General features: G+C 45.3%; 1 protein-coding gene across 17 annotated transcripts in view; it reads right to left on the reverse strand.

Annotated features, from left to right (window-relative positions):
* Window positions 1–9508: 9508 nt before the first annotated feature.
* Window positions 9509–15644, reverse strand: part of CELF1 (CUGBP Elav-like family member 1) — a gene marked incomplete at both ends in the record, with an annotated part of 39071 nt that continues 32935 nt past the window's right edge. For 11 of the 17 annotated variants that reach the window (XM_080715357.1, XM_080715359.1, XM_080715358.1 and 8 more), the window contains 3 exons: window positions 9509–9636; window positions 10079–10222; window positions 14005–14190. In XM_080715357.1, coding sequence (XP_080571483.1) covers window positions 9509–9636; window positions 10079–10222; window positions 14005–14190 — 458 coding nt within the window. Of the gene's footprint in view, window positions 9657–10078; window positions 10223–14004; window positions 14191–15644 lie in introns of all 17 variants that reach the window. The other 6 variants (XM_080715355.1, XM_080715354.1, XM_080715356.1 and 3 more) reach the window with 3 other exon arrangements.

Here is a 15644-nt window from a genome sequence, read left to right on the forward strand (position 1 = left end):
AATCCCTGGGCTTGAGAGGCGGAGACAGGAGGATCGAGCAGGTTCGAAGCCAGCCTTGCTGGCTTAAGAGACCCTGTTTCCAAATAAAATATAAAATAGGTCTGGGAGTGTAGCCTGGAGGTAGAAGGGCTCCATCCCCAGTACCACAAAAACAAACAAACAAAAAAAAAAAAAACAAAAAAAACCCAACAACAACAACAACAAAAAAAAAAAACAAAAAAACAACCACAAAACCTAAAAAGCTAGGCTTTTGCATTCTTTTAAATTCTAAAACTGCATCTTAGTTAAGCGGTCTGTATGCCCTTGCAAACCCTTCTGTAGGCAGCTCAGTACCTACCTTTTGTTGCCCGTTTCTGTTTGCAGTGATGCCCCCGATCAGCACACAGCTGTCCTTAACTCTCACATACTGTGCTCACCTGAGCAACTCAGTCCCTGATCAGGAACAACCACAGGGAAAGAAATTAAAGACCAGGTTGGTACTGGGTGTGGTGGCGTATGCATGTAATCCCAGCACTTGAGAGGTTGAGACAGGAGGATCCCCATTTGCAGACAGCCTCGACTACTTAAGTGAGGTCTTTTGCAACTCAGTGAGACCCTGTTTCAAAATAAAGAATAAAAAATAGGGCTAGGGGTGTAGCTCAGAGGTAGAATGTCCCTGGGCATTCTTGGAATCCTCCTTCCAAGTGCTGGGATCTCAGTTGTGTACCATCATACCTAGCTACATTTATTGGTTGTTGAGTCATTTCTCCTGGTAGTGGTTAAGACAAAGGGGTCAGGAGTCAGCAACCTGGTTAATTCTGAGTGTGCACTGCTTTCTGGCAGGCCACCCAATTTCCTCAAGCCCAGGTGCTTATCTATAAAATGTGGAGAACAGCAGCTACCACCCAGGAGAAAATTGAAGGCTCAAGTACATAACATACATCGTGTGTTTCTCATAGCATTCTGTGGCACAAAACAACAGTAAAAAGTTAACTAGGATAACTATTTACATGTTAATACAGAGCTCTAATTTTAGACCTTTTCTTGTGATAGTGGAGACTCAATCTAGGGGGGCATTCTACTTCCAAGTTACATCCCCAGCCTTTTTTATTTTGAAATAAGTTCTTGCTAGGCCACTGAGGATCTTGCTAAATTGCTGAGGCTATTATTAAATTTGTGATCCTCCTGTCTCAGCCTCCCAAATGCCAGGATTAGAAACCTGTGCCACCACACCTGGCTTTGGATTAGACATTCTTAATGAATAAAAATAGAATGTGAATAAATGAGCAAAGAGCATTTTTTTTTCTTTGGTGGTACTGGGGTTCCTGGAAGCCCTTCTACCTCCGGGCTACACTCCCAGACCTATTTTATACTTTTTATTTGGAAACAGGGTTTCTTAAACCAGCGCATCTGGCTTCGAACCTGCGCGATCCTCCTGTCTCTGCCTCCCAAGCGCGGGGATTACAAGCGTGCGCCACCAAGCCCGGTTGCAAAGAGCAATTAAAAACAAATTTGATTGGCCAAAAAAAAAATTTTTTTTTTTTGCTTGCAGTACTGGGGACTTAACCCAGGGGCATTTTATCTCCAAGCTACATCCCCAGTCCTATTTTTTATTCTTTATTTTGAAACAGGGTCTCACTACCTTGCAAAGGACCTCACTAAGCAGGTGAGGCAGGCCGAGAACCAGTGATCCTACTGTCTCAGTCTCCCAAGTACCGGGATTATAAGCATGCGCCACCATACTCGGGTTTATTCTTTATTTTGAAACAGGGTCTAAGTAGCTGAGGCTGGCTGCGAACCTGCAATCCTATCTCAGTCTCCCAAGGGGCGACAAGCATGTACCACCACACCTGGTATGGCAAGATTTTTTTTTTCTTTTTGCTGTAGTGGAGATGGAACCCAGAGGCATTCTACCTCCAAGCTACACCCGCAACCCTATTTTGCAACCATATTGTTTAGTCTCTATTTTTGAAACTAGGTCTCACTGAGTTGTGAAGGGCCTCGCTAAGTAGCTGAGGCTGTCCGCGAACCACTGGTCTTGGCCTCCAGAATGCTGGAATCACAAGTGTGCACCACCACGCCCGGCTTACTGAGCAAGATCTTTGAATGCCCACAACGAGTTTGGGGATTTATTGTGGGGAGAAGCAAGTGCTTGGCCTCAAATAGGAAGCATCCAGTCTATAAAATGCTGGGTTAGATCAAGTCTAACGGGCTTCTTTTGTGCATGTGTTTGGGGTATGAGGAATCGAACCCAGGGCCAGGGTCTTGTTAGGTTGCTGAAAGTCTCACTACACTGCTGAGGCTATCCTCAAACCCGTGAGCCTTCTGTCTTAGCCTTCCAGGTACTGGGATCGCTGGATGTGCCACCATGCTCTGCTCTAACAGGCTTATTACTACCTCATTTCTCAGAGCCCTGAATATGCTAGTGTGCTACTAGGTGCCAAAAGGCAGAACATCTCCCAACTTAGTTATGTTCAGAACCCTTCCTTCACAGATATCCTGGCTAGTACCTGGTGCAGTATGCACTGGGAAATGCTACTCCAGACTCAGCCTCAAAGAGAAGGACACCAATGAGAGGGCTGGAGCCTGGCCCACTCAAGGGCCATGCACGTACTAGCTGTGGCCACCTGGGGTCTCCATGAGAGGACAGCACAGGCAGTGAAGGACTAGATAAAGAACATAAGACCACTCTTCAGTGAGTGAGCACGAGATGCCTGGGCCAACACAACCTGAAGAAGAGCAATCTAGAGTCACTGAGTAGAAAGGGACCTTAGAAGCATAACCACTTTGCACTGGAGCCTCACTGGTGTGGCGAGGAGGACTGCTCGGCTCTGGGACTTGTGGAGGCCATGAGGGACTTTGGCAGAGTAGTCTGGACCATTTCTGTGGTATGCCAGCTACTACTGAGCACATGGGAAGCACAAAAAACGAAGGCTTCCCAACAGTTTTCTCATCAGCAGGATCCTGCAGACCACAGGGAGGTGAGACTTGAGGCAAGAGGCATTCGGAAGAGGAATTCCATCTGCTTCCACATGAGCTCTGGGCAGGCTCAAGGGCTCAGCACACCTTGAGCACCGAGCGCGGTGATGAGACCTGGGCAAGGACCCACAGCGACCCCCCATTGGCCCGCAGCAATCAACTCTGAAGACAGTGTCAGTTCTTCTCAAACAGTTTAATAGCAAATAAACAAAGGAAGGTACCACACTTGGCAGATACAAAATGACTTTTTGTCCGTGTGTCTGTGCAATTAAAACAGATTTAGGTTCCCCATTGGGACAAAAGGAAAAACACACACAAAAAAGGAGAGTCCTTTTAAACACATACTCCCTTGCTCCAAACTTGTAACAATTTTTTTTCTTTTTTAATCCACTACACAAACTTTGTGATTTGGTAAGAAAAGCGACAAGGGCTCTTCTTGCCTTTTTTAAACCATTAAAGTAAAATCCATAATTTTCTACAGAGTACAACACAAGTTCACACAAAAAGGACATTTTCTTTTGCAAATCAAAATAGGAAAGAAAGGAAAGCTCAAACAAGGTCAAGGAAAGCGTTTCTACGGCTGAATCACGACTTTTGAGTTGATTGAATCCCGTGGTTGCTGCAGAACAGACTGTGCGTTTGGTCATAGTGGCAATTTTTTTTCTCTTCACATTGTGAAATCACTTTACATTGTTTTCTAGTAGAAAAGGCAAAAAACTGTACAAAACCCCTAGTGTTAAATACAACGTTTGTACCAATAAAAAACTCACACAGGTTTGTCTCCAAAATGTAAAGTTTCTTTTTTTTTTTTTTCTTTTTAAATTATTCACAAAAAGCAGCTGGAAATCAGAAAGGCAGCTGCCGCTCCAGGGTCTCAAATCCATTAAAACCACCACAGAACAATTAAAACAATCAGAGAGAGAAAAGGAAAAGGAAACAATGTCCAACATTTGGCATTTGGTTTTATCCACAGGTTTTCCCAGAGCTCCTCTTGGAATTGAAAGCAAAATATATTGGCAAACACGGTTTCTGGATACACAGGAGGGAAGCCTCAGCGCTTCCTGCCAACAGAGGCGCTCTGTGCAGTCAGACTGTGGGGCACACAGCAGCCTCTCGGGCTGGGGCTTCTGGCCTCTTTCCATCCAATCACCCCTTCCAGGAAATGAAGCAGCCTACCGTACACTGGGCCTCGTGTCTGCCCTTTCCTCCTGAGGAGTGGCCCCAAGCCTAATACTGGACAAGCTGCTGGGTCCCAGGGCATTAATTCTGCTGGGATCATTCCCTCCCTCAACCCCAGTGTGGGTGATGCTGACAGTGCTTCTACCAGCCCACTCCCGGCCCCTCACTGCTCCCTGCCACCTACCCTGGACCATCCTGCTTCCCACTCACCCACCCACCAGAGCTCAGATTTGGGTGGAGTCTCCCATGAACTCCTCCCTTGTTACCTCTTCCCTCCACAGATCCATCCGTCCCCTCTCATCTCCGCTGGCTTCTCCCACTCCATTCACATTCTTCCTCAAGTCCCCAAGACCCTGAGGCTGGATGGTGCCACAAGAGAAGAGGGTTAAGTTCCCCTCAGGGAGCCAAATAACTGGCTTGCCTGGTACCCTGGGACAGTAGCTATTTTGCTCTTCACCCAATTTAAAAAACAAATCTGACCTTTACCCCAACCCACTTGCTAAGCAAGAGCAGAGCAGTGGTGAAGAGCCAGTGTGGGGTGGGTGGTGCCCAGGGCTGTAAACAGTGTGAAGACTGTAGAATTGTGCTTGTCACCTATAGGAAGAGTACTGGCAGATGCTGCCACTCGGTGTGCAGGGCCCCGTGGGGACGGCAGAACCGTTCCTCCTCTGGGTGCTCGCCCCATTAAGCTAAGCCTCTTACCACCCACAGCCACCTTCAGGTTCTAGCTCTGCTTCCCTTGCCTCTAGATCTAGGCCCCTCCCCCACGCCTGAGAAGAGCAGCCAGCCTCCCGGACACCCTGCTGAGGCCTGGAGGCCAGGCCAGGTGACAGTCTAAGTGCACAGGCAAACCCTCTAAGGGCAATAGAGGAGAAAGTTGCCACTTCAAAATAAAACAGTACAATCTTGGAAAAAAAAAAAAAAAAAAAAAAAAGAAAAAAGAAAAAAAAAAATCAACCCCACAATTTAAAACAGCTTCTTTGAAACCCTTTTAAATCAGTCAGTTTTTGCACAAACTATAGAAAACAGAGAGGTGAAGGTGATATATACGAAGGTGTGAAGAAACAGCAGGAAACATGCAAAACTTGTTTTTTCTGGGCATAATCTTAGTAGGAAAGGAAAAATTTCAAAACAAAAACAATACAAAAACAAAACAAAAATAGCATCACATTTTGCTGTGGAGACTGTAGAAATAAGCATGGAGGTGAGCTCTGCCGGGCAGAGGGGAAGGGGCCATAGGGATCCAGGATCCTGCAGGGTAGCCCCAGGAAAGAACCACAAAAGAAAAAAAGAAAAAGAAGAGGAAAAAGAAAAGGGCTGGTTGGGGTCGAAACTGCAGCCTCTAGTCAAAAAGGAAGGGGTTCAGGTATTTTCTGCAGTCAAGAACTCAGAAAAATAAAAATAAGAACATGCAGTCTCCTCAAGCCCCACAAACTATATCAGCAAAATGTGCTCAGGAGCCTCAAAAGTTTTAGTGACATCGTTTATTTCATTGTTTACTTCAAAGTTGTCTTTAAAACTAAGCACACAGAGAAACAAAGCCTAGAAATGGACTGGCTGTGTGTTCACAGAAATACAAACACCACACGGTATGTGCTAGTAGGGCTGCTCTGAAGACAATTACAAAGAATTGGAATCACAAAATCAAGTGGTTATCTTATGAAGTTCTAGAAAAATAGATTTTTTTATATTCAAATGCAAGTTTAAATATTTCCCCTTCAGCAGTCGTTCTAGCAAAACCAATTTTGGCAGCACAAAAGGGAAAAAAAGGAAAGAAAAAAGAAAAACAAAGGAAGAAACAAACATAATAAAAATACACGTCAGCATCAAAGGTCAACACAAGGTCAAAGGTGAGAGTTCAAGCATCAGAGAAGCTGAAGAGACAGGGATTTGGACGATGTACTTGACGCCACATCGACATGCTTTAGGCACAACGATGAACAAACGGCAGGAATCTAGAAAAAAAAACAAACCAGAAAGAGGGAGACCCACTGAGTTACACAGAGCAATACATCCAAACAAAGAGAGAGAGAACAGGACACTCACTGTGTGTACAGCCCTGAAATGAGGAGGCGGGCCAGGGCAGGGTGGGTAATGACAGGGAACTTTTGCACATGCTAACAATGGACACAGGGAAAAGTCAAAAAAGGACATGGAGAACACCAAGAAAACATCCAATTGCCAGAGACAGAAGGGAACCTAAGGCTTGGATTTCCCATGAAGCGCCCAACACACACGAGGGGAAGGTCTCTGGGGGAACAGGGCCTCAGCCTCTCTCCCTCTCCCTGGTCAAGACCCAGGGGGTCAGTAGAAGACACTGGCTGGAGTGGGAAAGATTCTTTAGGGTAGAAGGCCAGGATTTCTGTTTAGTCCTATGAGGACGGCCCTTTATTCCCAGAAATCCAAGCCCTTAGCTTCCACACAGGTCCTGGTCACTCATGTGAAACCCAGAAGACAGCGGTCTGGCTGCATTCAAGGCAAATCAATTTCATGATGTAACCCACGTAAGAAAACTATAGCAAAACAAAACAAAACAACAACAACAAAAAAACAACGAAAAAAAAAAACCCACACACATTGTAAGTGAAACCTCCACACAACAGATAAGGATTGCTTAAGACTTGACTGCGAGTCTCCACTCAGAGCTGAGCTGAGCCCTTTCACACTGTGAGACTTGTAGGGGAGCAGCTTCTTCACAAAACCATCTTTGGCCTGGGGAAAGAACTGTGCTCAAGGGCAGTGCTGCTGCTGTGCTACTGGGGGAACAGAGAGAGGAGAGAACAGAAGTGCGTGGTCTCACCAGCTGGTGCCTGAGCAGTCCAGGACCCTGCCGAGGGAAGTGCTCTTTTTAGAAAAGAGAACGAAGAGCATGTATGAAGCCTCGGGCCGGTATCAAAGGCGGTGGAGTGCACCTTTGTCTCTTATGTCATTAGGAAAGTGGTTTTATAAGGTCAGATCCCAGGACAAGTCCTTGGACAAATGGTGAAATGGGAAAGGGAATGTGGGGGAACAGAGTTGTGTTCTAGCCAAGGAGGAAGACAGAACAGAAGGTTAGGGAGCACAGCACCGGTAGCACCCTACGGAGCACAGCTCTCTCCTCTGCCAATTCACAGCATTAACACCTTCCCTTTGGGCAGGTTAGCTGGGCTGCAATCGGCCACAGAAAGTCAGTAGTTTCAATCATACACAGCACCCTGTGTGTACAACAATCACATTCTGGATTCTACAAAATCCTGGCCTTTTCCAGAGATATAATTTAGGTAATAAATATTCTCCGCCCCGGAGCTGTATAAAACTTCTATAAAAATAGAAACGACATTCTTGGTTCCAGCCGGTTGGGATTCAGAACAGCGCCTCCCCAACCTAGCATTTTTTTTTCTTTTTTTTTTTTTTGTTTTCTTTTTTCTTTTTTCATTTTTCTTTTTATTTTTATTTTTTGCATTTATTTAAAAAATCCCATCATGACCCTGGAAGCCTTTAGAACAGTTTTATCCTTTGAAACACAGGACACATTTCTCCCAGTGCGTAGAATTCAAGTTTACGTGGTTCAGCTTAAGAAGTGTTATGTTTCACGTTTCTTAGAGGACAACAGACCCAAGTTTTCACTATGAGAAGGGAACAGCTGTCCCAGCCTCAATGAGATAATCCAACACCATCAACTAACTGTACAGGGGTAAGACAGTTGATCTGTTACCCACAGGGACAGCAGGACAAGGAGAGAGCCTCCATCCGACTTAATTGCAAATCAACCCCTTTATTCTAATCTCTGCTGCCTAGGGGTCAGAACTCCTACTTGTGAGGTTTAAGCTTCCAGGGACCTGGGGATCTAGTCACTGGCTGTGGCTAATTGTCATATCCTAACAGGGCTGCCTCTGCCTCAGTGCACATTCCCAACAGCATGTCTTTCCTGGCTCTCTGCCCCCATAGCAATTCTTGGAGCAGAGGCAGAGCCCAGAGCTGTGTGGGTCACAGGCAAGGGCTAGAGTGAGACCTGTAGGAGGCAACAGGGAACTAACTGTAAGCATGGGGACAAAAATGAACACAGTAATACTGAGGTAAATGAACACTAAATCCATATGAAGGCTGTAAACGTCCTGATGTCTCCTCTGTCTCCAATGGCAGAAGATAGGGCTGCAGTGGTTAGAAGAGGGGCCTTCTAGGCCTCTGTGGGAACACTATCTCTGGGACACCTTAATCAAGGAGGCAAGCATGAACCTTTGCATCTTCCTAAACCCTAAGTTCTCACCATTGGCAAATGCAGTAACCTGTATTAAAGGGACCTTTGGATTCGGGTATACCAAGAGACAGGCCCTCTAGATGGCTTTAGATCACTCTGCACAGGAGAGGTGCTCCCTTCAGCAAAATGCTGTAAGACCTTCTTAGATCTGCTCTCATGAGAAAATTGTGGCTTGAATGGAGGGGATGTTCCTTTCTGTGGTGAACTACAAGGAAGGAAACCAGGCCATGTCTTCCAGAGAGGCCCTCTTTAAAGGGAGCTACTGGAAATGGGCCAGGGTCTAAATTGATGTAGAAATAAAGTAAAAAGGACCTCTTTGGCTACTTCTCCCTAAGAGCCACCAGCCTGGCAGGGCAAGCCAACTCCAAAGGCAGGCGGGGAAGGCCAGTAACAAAGGTAATGTCTCCCTGCTTTGCATATGTCAGGCTAATTTAAGAGGTATTTATTTCCAGAGAATTGTTGGCCCCCTTTTATGAAAGAGGGACAGAAATCCAGGACAAGAATCTGAAAAATAGGTGGCAAAGACTCACTATTTCCACAGAAGGCAGCTATGAAGAAGTTTCTGCCTCCAGCTGCCAGGGCGCAAGGTGTCAAGGCGCCCGCTCTCCTCCAAAGCCAGTCCACTGATCGCCCTGCAGCTCTTGCACGCCAGTCTTCACCTCACCCACCCTTGCACTTGGGGAGAGTCTGAGGGTCAACTGTTTGCTCCACTCAGTTCTCTCTCTTGGGGTGTCTTGGGGCAAATTCTGATCATCTTTTTAAAACATTTCCCCATTCCCCCTCCTCAAGGGTGGTTTGGTGTTGGTCCTTTTCAACACACACTGGTTACAAACACAGCAAACTTTAAATAAAGGGGAAAAAAAAAAAACAAAAACAAAAACAAAAAACCTCAGGATATGGCACCTAAACTCCAAAGTAAAACACTGGAAACCAAAGCACAAACTTGTCCTCTGTACGAAGCGAAACTCCCACAGAAGGCAGTAGCCGGGTCTTCAGGGCAAGCTGAGCCTGCGAGAGGGCAGGGATCAGGGTCCAGGGCTGTCAAAACACAGCCTCAGGGCTTCCAATCACTAAGGGTGCTCCTCCCCCACTTACCAGAAGACCCTCTCACTCCAGTCTCAGAGGGGAGCACGCTCAGTAGGGCTTGCTGTCATTCTTCGAACGTTTGAGCTGCACTTTAAGCCTCTTCATGCCAATCTGAAAGCCGTTCATAGACTGGATGGCAGCTTGAGCTGAGACAGGATTGTCGTAACTTACAAAACCTGTGTGTCCAAGCAGAAACCTAAGTGAGGACACGAGGCAAGGAGACACTCAGTCTTCCTATGCAAGAGCTGCCTATGTGCTTAGCCTCAAATTCCAACTTTTCTCATCTTAGCAGGGACTCTCAAGAAATGGTATCACATAAAATAAATTAGGTTCCTAACAGTATCACCTGAGATGTATGGGACATATTAAAGTTTTTTTTGCATGCCATTTTTCATACTTATTTCCCCCTCTGGTGCAGTACTATGGGCAGAAATCATTATTACTTCTACTATAGATATGAGAAAACTGAGGCCCCAAAGCAGTCAAATGATCCATTCTAGGTCAAGTTAAACAACAGTTCAAACCCAAATACAGCTCTTTCCAATGTCAGCCCCTTCTTTCTTTCTCAGAGGCAAAATTCTTAATCTCACCCTGATACCAGAAGTGAAGTCAACATACCAAAACACTTGCTCAGGTTTGTCTGCTTATCTATAAAAACCTTGGCAGACACAACATTCCCAAAGGGCATAAACATCTGCAGCAGGTCTTGATCTCCAAACTCCTGGGGCAGGTGGTAGATGAACAGGTTGGCTCCCTCTGGACCTTCAAAATACCCATTGATTGGAAGTGTCAGTATCAAACAAGCTCACTGACCTGCACCAATAGTCTTTCATTCCCTCATGTTAAAATTGTCACACCCAACAGATTCTTTGGGGGGTACTTAACAGATTAAGGCAGGGAACTGAAGGCAATCACTGGAATAGATTTCTTCCTCCATATTTATCAGCATGCTCCAACTCATGGAGGCACATTAGAATTCTACCCTACTAGGGTAAAAGTGTAAGTAGACTTTCCCCCCTATATCTTTATAGGTAAAATATAATTTCAAACATAGTGAGATTCAAAGGGATACATACAGGCAGGCACACAACACTTGGAGTAGTTCCCTCTATATAAGGTAGTCAGACTTTTTTTTTTTTTTGGCACTGAGGATTGAACCAAAGGGAATTCTACCTCCGAGTTACATCCCAGCCCTAATTTTTTTTTTTTTTTTTTGAACCCAGGGGGATTCTAACTCTGAGATACATCTCCAGCCCTATTTTTAAATTATTTTTTGAAACAGGGTCTCAATGAGTTGCAAAAGGCCTCATTAAGTAGCTTAGACTGTATGCAAACCACAATCCTGTCTCAGTCCCCCAAATGCTGGGATTATAAACGTGTGTCGCCACACCCTGCTTTTTATTTCTTATTTGGAAATAAGATCTTGCTAAGTTGCTGTGGCTAGCCATGAACCTGTGATTCTCCTGTACCAGCCTCCCAAGTACTAGGATTATAGAGGTACACCACCACCCGAGCAAGGTAGGCAGACTTTTGTGTGAAGCAGTAAAACAGAGGCTGGAGGCCACAGAAGAAGAAAAGGAGGAGGTTTAAGAGGTTATAATCAAAAGAGGTTTCAAAAAACTATAGGAAATTGCCGGGCGTGGTGGCGCACGCTTGTAATCCCCGCGCTTGGGAGGTGGAGACAGGAGGATCGCGCAGGTTCGAAGCCAGCTGCGCTGGCGTAAGAGACCCTGTTTTAAAAATATAAAATAGGTCTGGGAGTGTAGCCCGGAGGTAGAAGGGCTTCCAGGAACCCCAGTACCAAAAAAAAAAAAAAAAAAAAAAAACTATAGGAATAGCCGGGCGTGGTGGTGCCCGCTTGTAATCCCCATGCTTGGGAGGCTGAAACAGGAGGATCGCACAGGTTCGAAGCCACCCTCAGTTACTTAGTGAGGCTCTCAGCAACTTAGTGAGACAGTTTCCAAATAAAATATAAAGTAGCCGGGCGTGGTGGCGCACGCTTGTAATCCCTACGCTTGGGAGGCAGAGACAGGAGGATCGCGCTGGCTTAGGAGACCTTGTTTCCAAATAAAAATGTAAAAATAGGCCGGGCGTGGTGGCGCATGCTTGTAATCCCTGCACTTGGGAGGCAGAGACAGGAGGATCGCGTAGGTTCGAAGCCAGCCATGCTGGCTTAGGAGACCCTGTTTCCAAAAATAAAATAGGTCTGGGAGTGTAGCCCGGAGATAGACGGGCTTCCAAGAACCCCAGGTACCACCAAAATAAACAAACAAACAAACAAACAAATATAATATAAAGTAGGTCTGGGAGTATGGCCCAGAGGTAGAAAACCCTTGGGTTCCACCCCCAGTACAAAAAAACCTATAGGAATAGCGAGCAGACTGGTAGTTGCCAGCAGTAGGAGTGCGAATAGCAAATGACTACAAAGATGTACAAGGGAAGCTGGGCGTGGTGGCGCACGCTTGTAATCCCAGCATTTGGGAGGCTGAAACCGGAGGATCGCGGTTCGCGGACAGTCCCAGCTACTTAGTGAGGCCCTCTGCAACTTAGCGAGGCCCTGTTTCAAAATAAAGAATAAAAAATAGGGCAGGGGATGTGGCTTGGATGTCAAATGCCCCTGGGTTCCATCCCCGGAAAAAAAAAAAAAAAAAAGTACGAGGGAATTTCTGGGGGCGACAGAAATGTTCTAAATGTGTGGTGGTGATTACAAGACTATATGTTTGTAGAAGATATGAGTTATGTACAGAAATGGGTGAATTAATTATATGTAAATTATACCACAGTAAAAAGAATTTTTTTGGCAGAACTGAGGGTCGAACCAAGGCACATTCTACCTCTGAGCTAAACCCCAGCCCTATTTTTTATTCTTAAATTTGAAACAGGGTCTCACTAAATTGTGGAGGGCCTAAGTAGCTGAGGCTGTCCACAAACATGTGATCCTCCTGTCTCAGCCTCCCAAGTACTGGGATTACAAGTATGCACCCCACCATGCCTGGCAAAAGAAAAAATTTTAAATGTGTTTATGATCAAATGAGCTGAATAACATAATATGCTTTCTTCGTCTATCTACTCATAATGAGAGACTTTCTGAATGAACAGTTTTTATCACAAACACAGGCCTGACCACTTTCCAGCCACTCTGACCTCTAAACTGCTGTCAAACATATGATGAAATGCTGCTGCCTCAGGGCCTTTACTGTTCCTCTGTCCTCACTTCTCTTCTTCCTCTAGATACATGCTTGACTTGCAGCCTTACTTCATCTAGGTATATCTATGCAAATGTCAAGTTAAAGAGATCTTCTGTGGGAACTCTGTATAAAATGCAATGCCTCCAGCACTCCTTATCCCCCTTTTCTGTTGGTCCCTCTTCAGCATACCATCTGAAACATCTCATGCTCTCACCTGTTTATTGTTTATTTCTGTACTACTTGTTCAGAAGAGATGTTTCCTCAGCCACATCTCTAGAGGAGAGAAGTATCTAATTCAGAGCAGACAAGGAGGGACTAGAGAAAGACTCCTTACTGCTGTGGCAAGGGAGGATACTTGGCTTCTGCCTGTATTAGTGCTTCTTGCCAGCATGTCGTTATAAAACCAAGTCAAGCCAGGCGTGGTGGCGCACGCTTGTAATCCCGGCACTTGGGAGGGTAAGACAGGAGGTTCGCACAGGTTCAAAGCCAGCCTCAGCTACAGAAACTTAGTGAGACCCTGTTTCCAAACAAAGTATAAAATAGGTCTGGGAGTATAGCCCGGAGGTAGAAAGCCTCTGGGTTCCACCTCCAGTATCACCAAAAAAAAAAAAAAAAAAAAAAAAAAAACACCCAAGTCAAATCTGGTTTTGACATGAAGGTGTCAGCAGGACTTTCTATTCTTACAAACCACCATCAGACCTCTGTCTAGAGAGCTTCCAAATTTAACTTGTGTCAAATTTAATTTCATTTATGTCAAAGGATACACTCCCCACTCCATTAGCCCGTTGGCTGTACCTCGTTATGTCACAAAACCCCTCAGTTTCTCCTTAATTAGGACAAGTGTTGATGAGAAAGTAAGGAAAATGTCAAATGATATACCTACAAGGAACACCTAGACAGAAGACCCTTGAACAGATTTATAACCTCAAGTAAAGACTCCCTAACAAAAACAGATTTTTGCCAAATATTATCAGATGCAGTAAGACCAGTATCTGTTTATTTAAAAACTACAGGCCCATCCCAGGAGGGTGTACAGAAGTTCTGCTTTGAGCCACATCCAGAAAATATTCTGAAAGCACATCACACCTTACAGTGTTTGTTATTTGGGTTTTTTTTTTTTTGGGGGGGTGGGGGTTACTGAGATTGAACTCCGTGGGCATTCTTCTGTCTCAGCCTCCCAAGTACTGGGATTACAAGCATGCACCACCACACCCAGCTACAGTGTTCTTTAATCTATGCTTGACATTGGTCAAAAGAGTGCTGGTTTGACCACCTAAACAGACCTCACAGCCTTTCAATTCCGGTGCTGAATGAGTAACATACCCACTCTGACCCCGATCCTGCCTTGGCACTCACCTTCCTTCTGGCTTCCAGCAGCACCAATACTCTGCTGTGTCAACAGATTCTGGTTGTATAGAGTGGGGAGCGCTGCGGCAGCATACTGCTGGATACCCGAATAGGCCTGGGTGAGGGCCTCCATGGTGCTTCCAGTGCCATTGGAGAGGCCACTGCTGCCCAGGCCACCATTTAAAGCAGCCATCCCTTGGATGGAGAAAAGAATTAATATACTAGAAAGACTCAACTGGTGTCAAAGACAGGATATTAAAGACATTAGAATATGGAAAACCCCAAAGTTTACCCTTTCATCTCCCTCTTAGCTTCACCCGGAGGAGGAAATACTTCATCTGACTGGTAAGATTTGAACACCAGGACTTGTTACTAATGTAAATGTTAAAAATGCCATACCCAGGTGTGGCTCTACCCATTACTTTCCTCCACACTATGGAAGAACTGATACTACTTACACATGCCTGACTTTCTCATGCAGAGTTGGAAAGTAGTAAAATAAGAACTCTAGGACTAAGGACTAAAATGTGATCTATAGTGAGATGTGGGTAAAGTAACAGCCGGGCATGGTGGTGCACGCTTGTAATCCCAGTACTTGGGAGACTGAGACAGGAGGATCACAGGTTCTAGGCCAGTTTCAGCTCCTTAGTGAGGCCCTTTGCGACTTAGTGAGACCCTATTTCCAAATAAAGAATAAAAAATAGGGCTGAAGGTGTAGCTCAGAGGTAGAACACCCCTGGGTTCCACCCCCAATATAACACCCCCCCAAAAAAAGTTAATATTTACTTGTTGGTACTGAGGATGACCCAAGGCTACCTCCAAGCTATACCCCCAACCCCTTTCTATTTTGAAACAGGGTCTAAGTGGCTGAAGCCAGCTACAAACCTGCAATCCTGTCTCAGCCAAATATTGGGATTACAAGTATGTGCCACTGTGCCCAGCAGTTAACATTTATTGAGTATACTCTATATGCCAGCCACTGTACTAAGGAATGTGCTTATCAGCACTTTACCTATGTTCTCATTTAACTGCGTGTGTGTGCGCGCGTTACTGGGGTTTGAATCCAGGGGCAATTTTATCTCCGAGCTACACCCTTAGCCCAATTTTATTTTATTTATTTTTTGGTGGTACTGGGGATGCAACCCTTCTACCTCCGGGCTACACTCCCAGACCTATTTTATATTTTATTTGGAAACAGGGTCTGTTAAGCCAGCGAGGCTGGCTTCAAACCTGCGTGATCCTCCTGTCTCTGCCTCAAGTGTGGAGATTACAAGCGGGCACCACCATGCCCGGCTTACTTTTTATTTTAAAACAGGATATTGTGAGGTTGAGGAGAGTCTCACTACTTGCTGAGATTGTCCTTGAACCTGAGATCCTCCTGTCCCAGCCTCCCAAGTACTGGGACTACAAGTGTGCACCATCATGCCTGGCTTTTGTTTTATTTTATTTTTTGCACTACTAGGGATTGAACCCAGGGGCGTTCTACCACTGAGCTACATGCCCATGTCTATTTTTTGGCAGTACTGGGGATGGAACCCAGGGGCATTGAGCCTGCAAGCTACACCCCCAGCCCTATTTTTTTTTTTTTTAATCTCTCTCTCTTTTTTAAAATTTTTTGAAACAAGGCCTCGCTAAATAACTGAGGCTGT

This window comes from Muscardinus avellanarius (assembly GCF_963383645.1).
Source record: "Muscardinus avellanarius genome assembly, chromosome: 1".
Classification (NCBI taxonomy): Eukaryota; Metazoa; Chordata; class Mammalia; order Rodentia; family Gliridae; genus Muscardinus; species Muscardinus avellanarius.